The 16328-nt window shown below is 42.4% G+C and overlaps 1 protein-coding gene across 1 annotated transcript in view; it reads right to left on the bottom strand.

Moving 5' to 3' along the window:
• SNX25 (sorting nexin 25) overlaps window positions 1-16328 on the bottom strand; it is a 92243-nt gene that overhangs the window by 1475 nt on the left and 74440 nt on the right. The window contains exons 12-18 of the mRNA XM_049796742.1: window positions 12774-12914; window positions 12043-12156; window positions 11337-11501; window positions 5723-5840; window positions 4438-4504; window positions 2341-2522; window positions 704-804 (exon numbers count right to left, since the gene is read on the bottom strand). Coding sequence (XP_049652699.1) covers window positions 704-804; window positions 2341-2522; window positions 4438-4504; window positions 5723-5840; window positions 11337-11501; window positions 12043-12156; window positions 12774-12914 — 888 coding nt within the window. The remainder of the gene's footprint in view (window positions 1-703; window positions 805-2340; window positions 2523-4437; window positions 4505-5722; window positions 5841-11336; window positions 11502-12042; window positions 12157-12773; window positions 12915-16328) is intronic.

The raw sequence follows: 16328 nt of genomic DNA, 5'->3' as shown, positions 1-16328 counted from the left end.
GATGACACGGGAAATGCCTTAAGGCTGCAAGAAGGCAAGTGCCACAGGCAGCTGCTTTCAGGTGGGGATCTCCCACCCTGTATAAACTGGTGCTGTTCTGTGGGAGCTGCGGTAGCTACGCCAGCAAGCGCCAGGGCAGGCACCTCCCGAGCGGGCTGCCTCCGCTCCTGTGCCGAGGCTGCGTTATGTGCCGGGCTGCTGCAGGCAACGAGCCAGAAGAGACTGACTGAGAGCAAAGGTATTGCACTTGGATCCAGCTGCATACTCTGACCAGTCCCAACCAACAGCGGAGGACAGGGACTTCTGGAGGGCTGTCAGGTCCTAACTGTGAGCCAGTCCTGGAGCTCTCCTTTCCTAGGATTCTCCAAGGTATGCTTGTTTTTCTCAGCTCCACGAAAAAGTCAGTTTGCACCTTATGAAGTCAGGCAAGTTGGATGCGGTAGAGGATCTCTTTTAGACAAAAAGCAATACTGTTTTTAAACAGCTTTGTTATTAAAAATTAGTCAAGTGATGGAACCAAGTACATTTTTTCCAACTTACTTTAATAGCAAAAAAAGTTAGTCGCACACAGAACAGTAGTCCAATATGAAATCTCTGCAAAAGCACTCCCCCCACCACCCCCCCAAGTCTTTAATACTGAGTGAGCAGAGTTCAGCAATTAACAGGATTATGAAGTTAAAAGGCTACTTTTGTGGTTACTCACATAGAGTAGATGCTTGTTAGCCTTCCTTTCTTGCAAGGCATTGAACACTTTCACTACACCATGACGGGCATTTTGTTGTCCAACAAGACTCTGCAGAGTATCTACAACAAATGTTACTTCAGCTTATATTGTTTCACTCACGCGAGGCAAAACCTCCAGCTAACACTGCTGCCCATAAAGGAGGGGAAACCAAACCACTGCACTTCATGGCCCTTGGCTGCAAGGTACACCGTCCCCGTTCACCAGCCTTTTAAACACACAGGTAACTTAGGTCACAGGTTGAAAAGATACCCTTATTCTCAAGTTAATAATAGTGTATACATCTCAATGACAACATTTTTTAGTGTTTTAACATGATATATAGTATGCCTTTTAGGTAGTTCACCTCTCAGAGTCAAGTCTAATGTCATACATTATTAAATCATTCACTTAAATCCACCTTCAGCCACAGAGACAGAACTCCTGCAACAGTTAAAACAGATTGAGCACTTTAATTGCCTCTCAATCTTCATAGAAAATACTTCCCACAAGTAAGCAGATAACTCTAAGCCAATTATTTATGTTTTGGATTAAATTAGAGAATAAACAGTGATCTTCATCGTTAATTTAAAGTGCATTCGGCTATGTCCTGACATATCTCCCCAAACTCAGAAACAAACAAAACCACAAATCAACTATGGAAGGCTATTCTAGGTAAGTAGGCGAGTATGTAACGAAGGAAGTAAACAGAGGATTGTTTACACATCAAATGACAAATATTTTGCGTGCATACCTGCTGCTGTTTTCGCAGTAAAAGTTGATTAAACAACCTAATGCAAGGGGGTATGAGATATCTCCGTGAAGCCATAAAATAGCTCATTAAAGTACATTCCATTCAGATGGAGGGGAGATAAAAGGCATTCACGCTATGTTTAAGCACATTTCCAAGGGCTAAATGGAATGATTTCGGTTCTTCCCAGACAGGTGCCTTTGGGTTTCTGTGAGCTCTGAAGATTCAGAATTATGGAACTGGACTCCCTGTCCTGTGAATGGGACGGGATGGAGCATCTCAGAACGGTGCCCCAGAAATGTGCAAGCTGAAGAGGAAGCTGCCTGGCCTTGGGAGGTAAGGGCAGGCAAAGGAAAGTGCTGCAAATCCCACCCAATCTAGGATGCTTCTGTCCAGGCTGCAGGTCCCTCCAACATTCAGTGCCCTGAAACCTCTTGCCAGAAACAGACAGCAACACACAACACTGACAGCACGGGTAGACCTCCCTCTGATTTTGAAATATAAGAGAAAGAAGTAATAGGGGTGGTGCCACTCTCCCTGTTTTCTGAGTAGTGCCAGGTAGCAGAACCAGCTGGTATTTGCTCACAGAGAACCAGCAGAGAGAGTCAACTTAACTTAGGTTCCGTGATGAATTATGACATACAGAAGTACAGTGATACTGGATTTTGCATCCACAAATAATACCTGAATCCGTGCCCTTTACCAGACTGACAGGAGAGGCAAAGAATAAGGCCAAAGTTATTTATGGAAATAACTGTAATTTACAACTCTACAGGAAAAATCTAAAATGCAGGAGAACACTATTCAATTAACCAGTTTCCTCACTAGCTATTAAATCCATGATTAAGCAGAATGAAAGTGATCTCACCTGGAATGTTTTCAAGTAGTTTTTGCTGTGCTCTCTGTTTCGTCTCTTGCTTTTGTTCGTCGCTCTTGGCTCTCGGTGGTGGTGCTAATTTCCCATTTGGCCAAAAAGCATCTCGAAACACACCGATGTAGTAAACAAGCATTGGTTCACTGAACATCCAGTGTACAGTGTCACGGATCTGCCTGTAAAGAAGTGTAGAAGGGAGCACATCAGAGCTGGTCTTTCACATTTTATGCAGATTTATTCTTTTTAGTCCTTGAAGTAGTGGAAGCGATTCTCGTTTTCATGTAATTATCCCAATTTATCTGAGGTGATTTCACCAGCATCACAGCAAGTCGTATTCAGCTCTGGGTACTCTAGGATCTAGGTCACCCCAGATATCTGAGATGTGGAGAAGGCTACATTTCAACGTAGTCCTCAAACACATACGACAAAGTACAAGTACTACACTGAAATGTGTATATATTTCAAGGATGGGCAGTACAAAGGCTCCACTGGGTAAAGACATAAAAATCAGCTAAATAATAGTAGTGAATTCCAAACTGGTTGCATGCAGAGATGTGCCTGGTGGGATAAAAACAGATGAAGTTTTGATAAAAGCGCAGTAAGTCCCCTCGCAGATACCAACAGCACATTAGTGAAGGGATTACAAATGGAGAGGGCAGCCTCCTGTGGCTGCAGGCACTCACTGTAGCCTTCAGCACCAGGAGTCCGAGGTAGACAGCAGGCTCCAGGCAGTACTGCCCAACTGTGCCACAGTACGGCCAAAACCCTTAGAATCAATACATGTAGAAATTCAACCAACACGTAAAAAGCTACATAGCAACTCTGCATGCATGCTATGCTTATGCACACACACTCTATCCTCTCTCAGGTGTCTTTCATGCCAGTTATTAGCAGCGTGCGAACACATGAACCGATCAATTTAAAACTCAGTGAATGGATACCGTCAGATACCCTCAGTTCACCAGGAGACAACTGTGTGACTTGCCATCACTTCTTGTCCAATGTACCGCTACATAACATCCATGGGAGGTTTTAAAAGCCATGCTGGCATGTGCAAATTTAGGCACTGACTGGACAAAGGAACAGCCTATTCTGCTGGTAGATTTCTGGGCTGTGACACTTACCTGAGTAATAGTCCCACTGCTACGCCAAAGCAAAATAATGCATTTCATCAGATTCTCAGTGGCCCTTTGGCTAAGTGAGTGTGCTACAGAAATCACAGATTCACAGACTTTCACAAGAAAAACATCATCATGTGTGAGAGCATCAGTACTGATTGAAGAGTCATGGGAAATGTGTTTGTATCAATCATCTGCTCTATTGAATCGAGTTTTACTGTAGGCTTTTGTATCTGACAAGAAAAGGAAAACTTTGCCAAAATTTTTCTGACCAGTGATATAGCTTTCCACACAAAAGGTGTGTACAGACACACACGTTTCCTTCATAGCCTAGTCCAGGCGTCACTTGGCAGACATGTCTTCAAATGATACAGAAAAACACCTTTCTGAAAACACATCACGGTTACGTGCATACACAGGTTTCATGTTATAAATTAATGGTTCTCATCATGCACAAACATTACTTCAGTCACTTTAGGGAAATACGCGTTTGATTTGAAAGAAATTACTGAAAACAGAAACCTAGTTTCAGATCTGGCAAAAATCTTCATGAGACCGTAAGATAAAGCACAAACTAATAAGACCCATTCAGAGCCAGGCCGTTCAGAAAAACAGGACAGGAACTCATTTTATACATATATGTATGTATATATGCATATATATATACACGTACACATATATATACATATATGTATACACAGATGTATAAAATGAAATCCCATGAAATACTGTGTTCTTCCAAAAGCAAAGTCCTGTGTAGGGGAAAAAAATAAGGAAAAAGATAATTCACAGATCTGCGTCTTCTCTAATCAACACAACATATTTGTAACTGAGCTGTGGAAAACAAATGCAGATTATCACATACAACAGAATGTCCGGGGTTTGGGTTTTGGTTTTTTTTTTGACAATTCTGCTCTCTGCCTTTTTTTCATAGAGCAACAATGCAGGTTCAGTTAAAGTAACAGCTACTTACTTGTTGATAGTTCTTCCAAAAGTGACTTGTACTAGTGCAATTAATGTTTTTCTGACCCACTTGAACACTAGAACAATGAAAAATGACAGAAAATAAAGATCAAGATGTTAATAACATTAGGGAACCCATGATCATGTCCAAAACCTTCCCCCAGCCCTGCAAAAAAACCCCAACCCACCTCTACAGTAAACGTATCTGTTATAATCCTTTATGAGATTTCACTAATTGTACATGGGTCTCATTTTTCTTGACTGCTTTCCCTGTACTGTTTGCTATATGGTTTTTAAGTCTTGCCGATTACATAAAAGTTCACAGTATAAACTACAGATACGTTTATGTTTAAGAATATTTCAAGTTTACTGAGCCATACAACTACCCAAACCCCTTTTTCTACTAGAAAAAAGAAAACCCCTCAAAATTCACACTCTTTTCATACGTACTAGAACAACGTGGTACACACAGCAGCATCATTAAAATTCTGAAAACATTTTCACTCAAACCAAGCAGTTAGCTTTTCATTACAATTAAAGGAAACGAATGCGAGTGCTTCCTAGTAACTACTGGTTAATCTTTCTTTCAACACTGTTCACCATCAGCACAATAAAGTCTGTATTTGGAAGATACATCTGCCATTTTTGGAAGGTGATGCATTTTGTAGTAGTTACCCTGCAAATAATTTCATAGGTCATCAAGTGTGGCTGCATATTCAAACAGAAACAAAAGTAGTTTTCCTTATTACCACCATTCAGTTACGTAAAGGAGGGGAAGAAAAAAAAAAGTCTGGTACTGAAAGATACCACAGTTCTACCATCTTTTCCACTGTACAAATTGTAGAACTACAATGCCTACATAATACACTTAAAATGGACACTAAAATTATGTAGCTTTGTCAATGACATGTTCTTTCATAAAGCCATCTTTCCTTCCTCACAATTCATACATTCTAACATGCAGGCTATTTACAGAAAACATGCTTTTGTACTTTTCTGGTTTTTTCCAGATTTTTTTTTTTTTTTTTTTTTTTAAATGAAAAACTTAACAACACTGAATGCAAAAGCTCTCCCTTACCAGTTACACATTTTTACTGCAATGTTATATTGGAACTTCACTTCTGACTGAAAGCACCAAAGTCATAAACTACTGAAGAAGAGCTCTGTTCCAAACAAATACATAAATTGCAAGAACATTTCCCCTTATTGAAACAGCAGAAAAATCTGCACTACAAAGTGCCCCGGATTTCTTGGGCAACAGATTCCACTAGCAAATAAGCACGTTCACAGCTTACTTCCTCGCAGCTCAAAAATCTCTCCGATCAGCATGAAACACGGTTCAGCAAGAGAGTCCCTTTTCCCATCCACCTCCTCTCCGTAGTCCGACAGATCACTATCCTCTTCCGTTTCTTCCTAGGAAGAGAGACACAACATGGGTACGCACTGTGGTTCCCCATCCCTCTTCCAGAATGGAATTAGCTACTGCCACCCTCTGGGGAAGGAGCGCAGCCAGCCCTCTCAAGAACAGGCATTAGAGCCACCAACTCTGCTGCTGGCAGGATCTGGCAAACAGGAGCCTCACCAGGGATTCTGAAAAGGGATTGCCCTTCCCACCGCACCAGAGCGATGGGGACGCTCAGTGCTGCTGGAGTCACCACCACTGCTCGCTCTTCTGCCCGCAGCCTTGCCCCAGCAAGCACCTCCGTGTTGGGTGGATCTGCCCAGACTTGCAGGGTCCGCTGCCTCCATTGCCCTGGCAGTAAGGGAAAGCTGGGTAAGGGAAAGCAGGCGACGTGGGAGCCACGTACTGGCTGCTAGGAAGCGGGTGAGCGCTGTAAGGAGGAGACTGCGCTCAGAGGCGTTTGTGACTGCAAAGCCTCCTCTGACACAGCGCCCATGAAGGACGCGCGGGATGGGGAGCTAGCCGGCTGGAGCTGTTTGCAACACAAGCAGCTAGGAAGAAATGGGGAGAATCTGGCTATGGCACAGGGAGAAGCAGGCAGCTGGCTCCCCTGGAGAGCAGGCAGCGCCTTGCACAGCTGAAGCTACTCAGTGGGATCAGGCACTAGCAAGTTGTCCTCCCAGTACGCAGTGGAGGAGACACTGGCCGCTGCAAATACAAGCGCCGTTAACGAGTACCAGTCCCAGGCAAAAACATAATATGGCGATACTCGGCGACACGAGCCTAAGGATACCCAAGCTCAGGGTACCGAAGGGAGCAGAGCTAGAATAGACTTACAGAAGACTTTACTGAACCACCTCGGTTTTGGCACTACCATTTATTGAAGAATGAAGAGCAGGTTTTTTTCTCAGTATCATGAAGATCTGCTTCTGGATCAGGACTAAACCACCTACCTACCATTACTTGTGGCAGCCAGCACATCCCTTTGCTTTCCTGGATTTTCTCCTACCTGCCTACGCTTATAGCAAAGCTGCAGTGAGGCAGACCTGACCCCACTGAGGCTGGTGCGGTGCCCCAGTCTCTGGCTCAGGAACGGTCAGAATGGTGCGCAGACAAGTTTTCTTTCTTCAGCCCTGGTTTTCAAAGAAATCTGTCATCTCTTCCTTTGCCTTCCTTTCTTCCTTGTCATCCCATCATCTGATACTGCTCCCCCCGCCCCCCGCCATCATCTAGTCTGGAAAACCTGCTCCATGGCTCTATTTCTCTTGCATTATTTTGGTGTCTTTCTTGGCCTTATTCTTATGGTCGTAATCTTTCAGTCACCCCTCGCCTGTCATTTGAACCCTGCTATACAGATGAGTATCCTACAGTGTCTCTGCTGTACATCAGTTTGTCTTACTCCCTCCTCACGCCCTCCAAATCCCGTTCTAAAGCCCATCATTAACTTTGGGTTCCAGTCCCTGAGTCTTCTCCAGGCGTGGCACTGCGTAGTAGTCTATAAATGAATAGCTCCACAGTGTTGCATATTTGAACACATAGATCCTGTACCCTTCACTTCCTGTGTCACACTTGGCATTTTCTCTAGCACTGCTCAAGATGCTGCTTCTCTCCTAATAACCAGAAAAACAAAAGAAAACACCCCACAGCACTGAAGTGCACTGTAAACGTCCACGTAGACTCCCCTGTTTACTGACTTCCACAGCTTGATGAGTCCCCAGCTTTGAAAGCTTTTGCTAATGTTAGGCTAAGCTGCGACCAAGGGCAGGGAACAAAAAGCCACACCATAATGACAAGAAATGCCACACAAGAAAACCACAAATCATTACCCATGTTACCACACAAGCACACAAATTCAGATGACGAAGAGAGTTTTCTCCAGGGACACAGTCTAAAGCAAATTCCAGTCTGCTCACTGTCTTCCTCTGGTCAACAGGCTTCTTGGCCCTTTGTTATTTTAATGAAATTATATTTTATTTATTTTTTCATAGGAGGCATCATTCTGTATTTTCATTAAGCACTTGGGCAACAGAACAGAAAATATGCTTACTGAATTTGTAGTTGAGCCCACGGGGTGCAGTTTGATAAAGACAAATGCAAAGCAGCAATAACTCGCTATGTAAATACAGGAAATTAAACAACTGATATTGATAAGACTACAGAAAAAGATCCCAGGGCCATACTGCTGTGGAAAAGGCAAGGAAGTGTAATACCATGACGTTTAAGCACAAACACTGTTTGTATGACATACATACACACTGTCGTTGTTTCGGCTGGGACAGAGTTGATTTTCTTCCTAGTAGCTGGTACAGTGCTATGGCTTGGATTCAGCATGAGAGGAATGTTGATAACACACCGATGCCTTCAGTTAGTCTAAACATTACTTAGCAACAAGTCAAGGATTTTTCAGCTTCTCATGCCCACCCAGCAGGACGGCTGGAGGGGCTCAAGAAGTTGGCGCAGGACACAGCCAGGACAGCTGACCCAAACTGGCCAATTTTCCATACCATGTGACATCATGCCTACTACATAAAACTGGGGGGAGTTGGCCTGGGGGGATCGCTGCTATCCTTTTATTAGTATTGTCATTTTATTATTATTGTTATTATTATAATTATTAGCTTCTTCCTTTCTGTTCTATTAAACTGTTCTTATCTCAACCCACGAGTTTTACCTTTTTCCTTCCGATTCTTTCCCCCATTCCACCAGGGGCGGGGCGGGGGGGGGGGGTTAAGTGAGCAGCTGCACGGTGCTTAGTTTCTGGCTGGGATTAACCAGGACACACATATAGATATAAAACTTATTTTCATACATGGGAATAGGAAAACCTAGTGGGTGCATTACATTTCAAATTTTAGTCACCACATTTGCAAGAAAAATACGGATAACCACATAAAACCCTAAGAACTAAATAAAACATAACCTAACAAAACACTAGAAGAAATTGGGGCTGCTCAGTCTGAGAAACGAATAAAGGACAAAAGGAAAGTAGTAACTCCTGATAACCGAGGTGATCCTAAACCAAACTGTTCTGTGTTTGCTGCAGACAGGACAAGAGCTAGCTGGCTAAAGAAGGGAGATTTAGGTTAGACAGCAAGAAAAGCCTTCTAACCTTGAAGATAGCTAAGAACCAGGATACGCTGCCTTGCTCGGCTAGGGAACATCAGCTATCAGAGGTTTAAACACGCATTAGACAAACACGTGCCAAGAATTTTGTTGGTACAGTTGAGTCTGCTTGAGCAGGAAGGTAAACCCAATGACCTCTCCGAGGTCCCCACTCTGGTTTTCTGCTGTTCAGTGACTCCCCTGTCATTTAGAAAATGCAATGAGAAGTGTAAATTCTTACAGCACAGTGCATTTTCTATCCATTAATGTTTCATAAACCTAAAAGCCCTTCCTCTAGATGGTATCAACTGCATTTTTCCCTCTGATTTGGTTTTGGTCTTGGTCTTAAGAGCTAAGAAATATGTGCTAAAGCTAGCCCTGTCCAAGGAGCTGTATATATGAGAGATCTGAAATTGCTGCTATATCTAATCCAGAAAATAGCACTCGAGGTAATATTGTTGCTCTAACACGTATTTGAAAAGCGTGAGACGAGATGTAAAAGGCAAAGAGAGCGCTGTACAAGAGCATTCTCTTCTACAAAGTCCAAAATACAAACTACACCAGGAAATCTTAGTTACAAAGAGAACACAACTGTAACAGCTTTGTAATGTGTGGTTTAACACAACTAACTTCATTAATGACCTTGTACCAAATGATTTAACCCTAGTTTAACTGCTTTAGTACATTATCCAAAATGCTATCACTGGGCAAGACTGAGCTGATCTAAAGCTCACACTGAAAGACAAGGGTGTCCAAGAAAAATCAGAGCTGATCCCAGACCACCTCACAATTCCCCTCCTCCACTTAATTTTATCATTATTTTTAAACTAGGACTAACGTTTGCCATACTGATTCAGAGGGTCTAACAGTTTCCTGTACTACCTCCATCTGTATTCTGTTGTCTCATCTTATGTTTAAGCTTAGGGAAGGAGGGGAGAGGAGAGGGAAAGTGGATGTGAAGCAGGATGGTCTTCGTCTGCATTTGTACAGTGCCTGGCATAATACCGTCTAGCCAAAATTAAGCTCCTCATCCCACAAGTAACAGACAGTATTAAATTTAAACTGAGTAAGAAGTTATGTTCCAACTCCTCTGTTGCCACATTCTCTGGGCATTTTTTGCTTGACTTCCTTCAGTTTTTTCAGTACCAGTTGCTTCATTTCTGCTTCATTTCTTTGTTCTCTCTCCTCTCATGCACTCTTATTACAAACTCCCTTTCCTTCTCCCATATTTCCTAACTACATCCTCCTACACACTCACGTAATACAATATATGTGCAGTCTGGCTTTTTTCTTGAGGATGTTTTTCAATTAGATAGTGAAATACAAATAGCTTCATGCTTCTATGCTTTTATGCTACTTCTACCTAACAGCCATTTTAGTGAACGCACTTTCATTTTTAGAACTGTAGTACTTCTATTGAACTGTAAAATTAGTTTCTCAAACTTTCTTTATATTTATTACTCTGAAATGAGACATATACATTCAGCATCTAGGTGAAAACACAGTGCAATTCTGAAAAATTAAAACATATAGGATTTTCTTATTTCTGAGAGATGCAAGACCATTTTTTTGCCTATTAACAGGCTAGAACTGTCCAAGTTCCCCAAACTCCATTTACGCTACAGAAGGCCCATCCACTGCAGACAACTACAGCATGTAAGAAAAGAAGTATTTCATCTCACGTATAACTAAAAAGGGGAATAGAAACAGCTCCTTGGAGGATGCATATCTGCAAGATGAACCACACAGAATAGAGCGCCAAGTAATTATGGCCAGTTTTAGTCACTAATCGATTCTTCACTGCATTTTGAGAGACAATGGGTTTTTGTGGCTTAGTATCAAATTCTCCAACTGGTTTGCCCACATGGGCTCCCACCTGTATTCGCAAATTCCCTCAGTGAGCCTGCACCACTTGCCAAAATTCTTTGTCAAAACTAGTTTTGCTTCAGAAATTGTCCAGAAATTATTAAGGACACGCAGCTGTTCCCTGCCAAGAGAAGATTCCTAAGATTCCTATTTTTACCTGTCAAAACCCCTCTGAAATACACATGTCTAGAGCACAAATAGTGAGAAGTTCTGCTACGAAAAAAGAAAAACACACCAAAAAAACCCAAACCCACATGGACTGCAATTTGTTTATTCATGATATGTTACACATTTGCCTATATATATATATTTATCAAAGGGCAGGAAACTTATTGTATTAATAAACACCTTTTAAGTTCATAGACAGTTCTTATTTCTGACTATTTGTTCACTTACAGTAAATTAAAAATGACCTTTGAAAATGTCTTTGGAAATGTCTTCCAATATTACCTGCCATTCAAATACATTATATTAATGGCTCTCGCTGCTTACTTTGGATATATAATTAAATTTGGGAAGATTACTTTTCTACCACTTACCTCCTGATGAGAAAACAAATCACCAGGAAGTCGTTCTAGAAATGAGGAGAGTGAAAAAGAGGACTTCTTTCCTTGCACATCAATAACTTTGAGGTGCTCTGGGGAAGGGCTCAAGAAGGCGTAAAGTGCTTCACTGGGGCAGAGCCTTTCATCAGAGAGCAATTTCTATGAGAGAAAAATAATGACAGAAACAACACATCAATTGAATATTTCTTGTTAAGGAAACAACATTATCAGGCCATCCCATAAAACTGATTAAGACATGGCTCAGAGGTAGAGTGAGAAAAAAAATCCATGTCTCTCAGATACTTCAAAGATACTTTAAGAAGCTAGTTCTAAAGTATTAGAATTAGTAAGATTCAAATTTTTAATCTCACAGCTTTCTTTTTAAATAAAAATAGTTCTAATTTGTAAGACGTTTGTTGTGAAGTGTTGCAGTTAAAGGTGGCAATTACAGGATTCATTATTTACTATTTCTTAATTAATCAAAGTTTAAATAACTTACCACTAGAGCAACGGTTACTATCAGCCAAACTCATCTCAACTTCAGGCATTTTGGACAACTTTGGCATTTATAGTGTCAAACCTTACATATGACCTATTTGTTCTAGGCTCTCTCTTCAGTCAATAGAGAGACAACATCTACCCCAGAGGCATGACTCAATTCTCCTGTTTAGACATGTTGGTTTTGTCTTTGTTTTCTTACCTGCAGAAAGTTATTAAGCTGGTTCTTGGATTTCTCCATGAATTTCTGGTCTATGGATTTGAAGGGCAGCTTGCTGAGGGAAGGCAACTGAACTTTCTTTAATGATGGAAAACACTGTGTAGGAGAAAGGAGAGCTCACTTAACATACATGTGCAGAAAAACACAGGTGGTTCAGAACAGAAGTGAAGACTCCTTTGTACTCTCACTGCCCTTCCATACCCCTCTCAACACCTTGAAAAACACCCTCCCTTACCCACTATGGGCTCACACATCTAAACCCTTTCCCTCCTTCACAGCACCTTCATTATCTACCACTTATCAGACAGAAAGGTTAAAGCACTGTAAAAGGAAATCTTCTCTGTCTCCAAAAGCTGTCTTTTCTAATACCTCCCTGGAAGCCAGAAACAAAATCTAGTTTTTAAAGCAGGCTCTTGCATGACAGTGCAGAGCATATACCATTTTGACATTGGGTTAGTCCAGTGAAACAGGCATTATTAAGGAAAAAAAAGAAATTAAAAAAAATTATAGACATATTTTATAAGCATCTGGCCGAGGCCAGAAATATGCAGATAGAAAACTAGCTCTAAAAGGCAAAAAGCCAGAAGGCTGGCATAAAAAATGGCAAAAAAAAAAAAAAAAAAAAAAAAAAAAGTTTTTTTCCCCTCTCCAAGCATCACTCTGACAAATTTTAGCATTTTGCATATTCTCCCTCCCCTAACTGAAATTCATACCTCACTGAGTTTCCGGTGTAGGTTCTGAAACTCACTGAGCTTCCTGGGAACAGTCCAGTTCTTAGTTTCAGCTCCACCAACTTCTTGTAAACTCACCATGACAGAGTAACAGGGCACTTGTTCTCCATTCTCCTCTAAAACCTTGTGGGAAAGAAACCAACAGATAAGGTATACCACTTTGAAAGCAAACAGTGGAACATTTGGGCTGCCAGATGACTGGCTCACAAAGTCAGTCAACAGTGCCCCATTGTTCTCTTGCAGTCTGAAGGCTACGGATGGAGCAACACCCTTAATGGACAAAACTTCACCCAAAATGGTATGTCAGTCCTGAATCAGAACTCCAGCCAGCCACGATTACACTTTACGTACAGCTTTGCAACGCCGTCCGTCAGCAATCGCGTCTCCCTGACGCGTCTTCTTCAAACAGCTGCACGTATTATTTCAGTTTTTAAGGTACCTACCACATAGCTTTCCGATTGCTTACCAATACCGCACCTCTCTCGTCTGCGCTTTCCTGACTGTTCTCCCATTATTCCCACCCTTCTTTCCTAGCGCTCGTGCCGAGGCTCACCCACGCGCCGGGCACAGCAGCTCTGCAGCTGGGCCCCGCAGCAGCTGGTGCTGTCTGAGAGCGACTTCTCTGCTCACTCGAGCTATTCTGCACGCACAGAACGTGTGGTACCCACGCAGTGTTTATTTCCGAGAAGCTCACAGCCTTACAGAAATACTAATGAATCAAGCTGTACGACAGCCAGAGGAAGGAGGAGGGATTAACCGCATTGTGCAAATGGCAAAACTACAGCAAAGAAGTTACTTGAGATGATTGCAGCAGTGTGACCACGTTATTTCTTAATTTGATGAGCCACCCGGAATTTCACCCTTATGTCCTAATGGTAACAGATTTTTGTTTACTTATTTTAAAGAGACAGCTAAATAGTTTATGAAAGGCAAATAAGCGTAATGCGTGAAATACACAGGGGTTTTTGGCCAAGCCAAACTCTCAAATGCTTGTCTTAATATACATGCAAATAACAGAAAAGTAATTACAAAATGCCACTCTCGCGCAATCTTTTTAAGGAAAGTAATAACTTTCAAGCTTTTGGGGCTTTTTTTTTTAAAGACTATTTAAGAATAAACTTTAAAATTCATATAATTATGACACATTTTCTGAGAAGCCTGTAAAGGTCTGAGGACACTTAATGCTAGTGACAGATAATTTGACAAGCAGCTACACCACCACTGTACAAGGCGCACAGCTAAAACGTATCTTCATATTTTATGGCTCTTCAGAGCTTCACATGGAGAATATTCCCTGCGATGCACTCCTCCAAAAGCTGCACGCAGACTACTGGGAAACCCAATCTGAGGCCCAGGTTTCACATCTCTCTAGGAAAAACTGCAGCAGCACCCAGACAGAGTACAAAGCACCAGCTTGAATGTCCAAAAATGTGCCCGGTTCCCAGCACAGCTATGTGGGGAACTGCCTTTCTCCTGCCAGACTACTGCAGAAGAAGATGCTCGAATAGGCTCCAAAATGTAGGTCAGAGAGACCTGGCACAGAGGGACTGGGATCTCCTGGGACAGTCCCTGCCCTGTCTACCCCTCAGCTATATTGGATTTGTGTTCGTAGGAGACTCACAAACATCTCCGGGCAGTTTCTTTTGAAAACTGGGAGATCAGTGCTGAAAATGCTGATTTGAGTCATGTGTATCATTCTCCATTACACATTCATCCCCAGGGCAGGGATTTGCATGTGTGTAGGGTCAACTGAACTGTAATTGTCAGGAGAGAGTCATCCCTCTGGAAGGACATTGTCGAAACCGGAGTACTAAGTCCTCCTCCTGTTTTCAAGTTAGGATCCATGTGCAAGATCATTTAAATTCTGATTACTAGATGGAGAAACATTACAACTTCCTTCAAATGCCCTCATACAAATATCTGAAAGTCTTCAGGATCTTCTTAAGAAAGCAAAATTTTTGACCAACTTAAGTACTTGTGCATTTGTTTTTCCAAATTAGTAAGTCAACTGGAGAACACGAAGAAAAATGGGATTTTGGGGGGAGCGGGGGGGGGGGTGTCTTCTAAACCAGGAGATCTAGTCCTTTGCTGTACAGGCACCATCTCATACAACTGCTATCGTGAACGAATTCAAACTTGTGAAACAATTTTTGTTTCCATCCCCGTTATGCTATAAGTCTGCTCTAAACCCTCACCCTGGTCATTGGAAGTTTCCTTTCAATTTCCAAACTCATTTCGGTTTGTTCCAACAACTCCTCACCCCTCCCCTATGTTTACCCTTACTGATGCGTTTTTATAGACAGCCCTATTCCTCCACATCTCCCTTTTGCTTAGGTAAGCAAACCAAAGTGCTTTCACAATCACTCCTCATGGCAAAAGCTCCTCATTCAATCCATTCAGTTCCACCCTTCTCAAACACCATGGCCCAGCACCTGCAGAGTGACTCTAACACTTCGTCTCAAAGGGAAACTCCTCTCCTGATGTATTCGAGGGCCGCACTTGCCTTTTTCACACCTGCAGCCCACTCAAGACGAACAGCACACCTGACAAGCCACCGGCGTACCTACTGCTTCCAGTCACAAGGCGCTCCGACGGGTCGGAGCCAAAGCCCAGGGCTCCTGCTGAATGCCAAACCTCACATGCCACGCACGCGGTGAGATTTCACCGCGCTTCTACTACTCCCATCCTGAAAATCACCCAGTTCTTCCCAAGAACCGTGCTAGCCCTCTTCCAGCTCTGACTCTTCAGGAGCATAAACTTACCATCTGCGGTATATACGGTTTGGTCTTCCAAGTCCAAAGGTCCTGTGACAGTCTCAGCCCTGATCGTTTCACAGCACGGGCAAGGGCTCTCAGAATTAGCCCCTAGCGTGGCATTTCCGCAAGTCTCCTACTCAGCCCTTTCTCAGCCCCCTTCCTCAGCTTACATGCGAGTCTTTCAGGTTATTCACTGCTCCTTACCTAGCAAGGACAGAATCAGCCCTCAAGCACCCAAAGCGGCTTCAGGCTATTGGGATTGTTCTGCATTGGCAGCAACGCCATAGCCTCAAGACAATGTAAAGATTAATTATTTCAGAATTTACTGCCTACTAGCATGTCACAGATACCTAGTCCACGAAGAATGAAGATTTCTACCTTCTCCCTATGAGGCAACAAAAGTCCCAAAGCAGATAGAGATATGAACAAGGATGTTGACGCACCTACGTCTATCAATAAAACCTAGAAGGCACACATCAGAGGTGAGCACCTCTTACCAGGGTATGTGGTGTGGTAACAGTGAGACACATTCAATGAAATATTGGAGGGGGGGAAAAAAAAAGAAAAAAAAAAGGAACAAATATTCCTAAATACATTCCAGGAGAAGGTATAGCTATTAGCTGCAGTAGGTAAAATGTAAACTTAACATTAGCAAACACTGTAATAATAGTTCAGTAAAGTAACAAGCTCCCAAGGACAGTTGATGAATCACCTCTTGGAAGCACTAAAGACTGGTCCAGACATCCACCAGGAATGATTAAACATTAACAAAAATTAGCCC

Source organism: Accipiter gentilis, chromosome 3, assembly GCF_929443795.1.
Source record: "Accipiter gentilis chromosome 3, bAccGen1.1, whole genome shotgun sequence".
NCBI lineage: Eukaryota > Metazoa > Chordata > Aves > Accipitriformes > Accipitridae > Astur > Astur gentilis.
The sequence above is the reverse complement of the archived record's forward strand: the minus strand, read 5'-3'. Positions and strand labels throughout refer to the sequence as shown.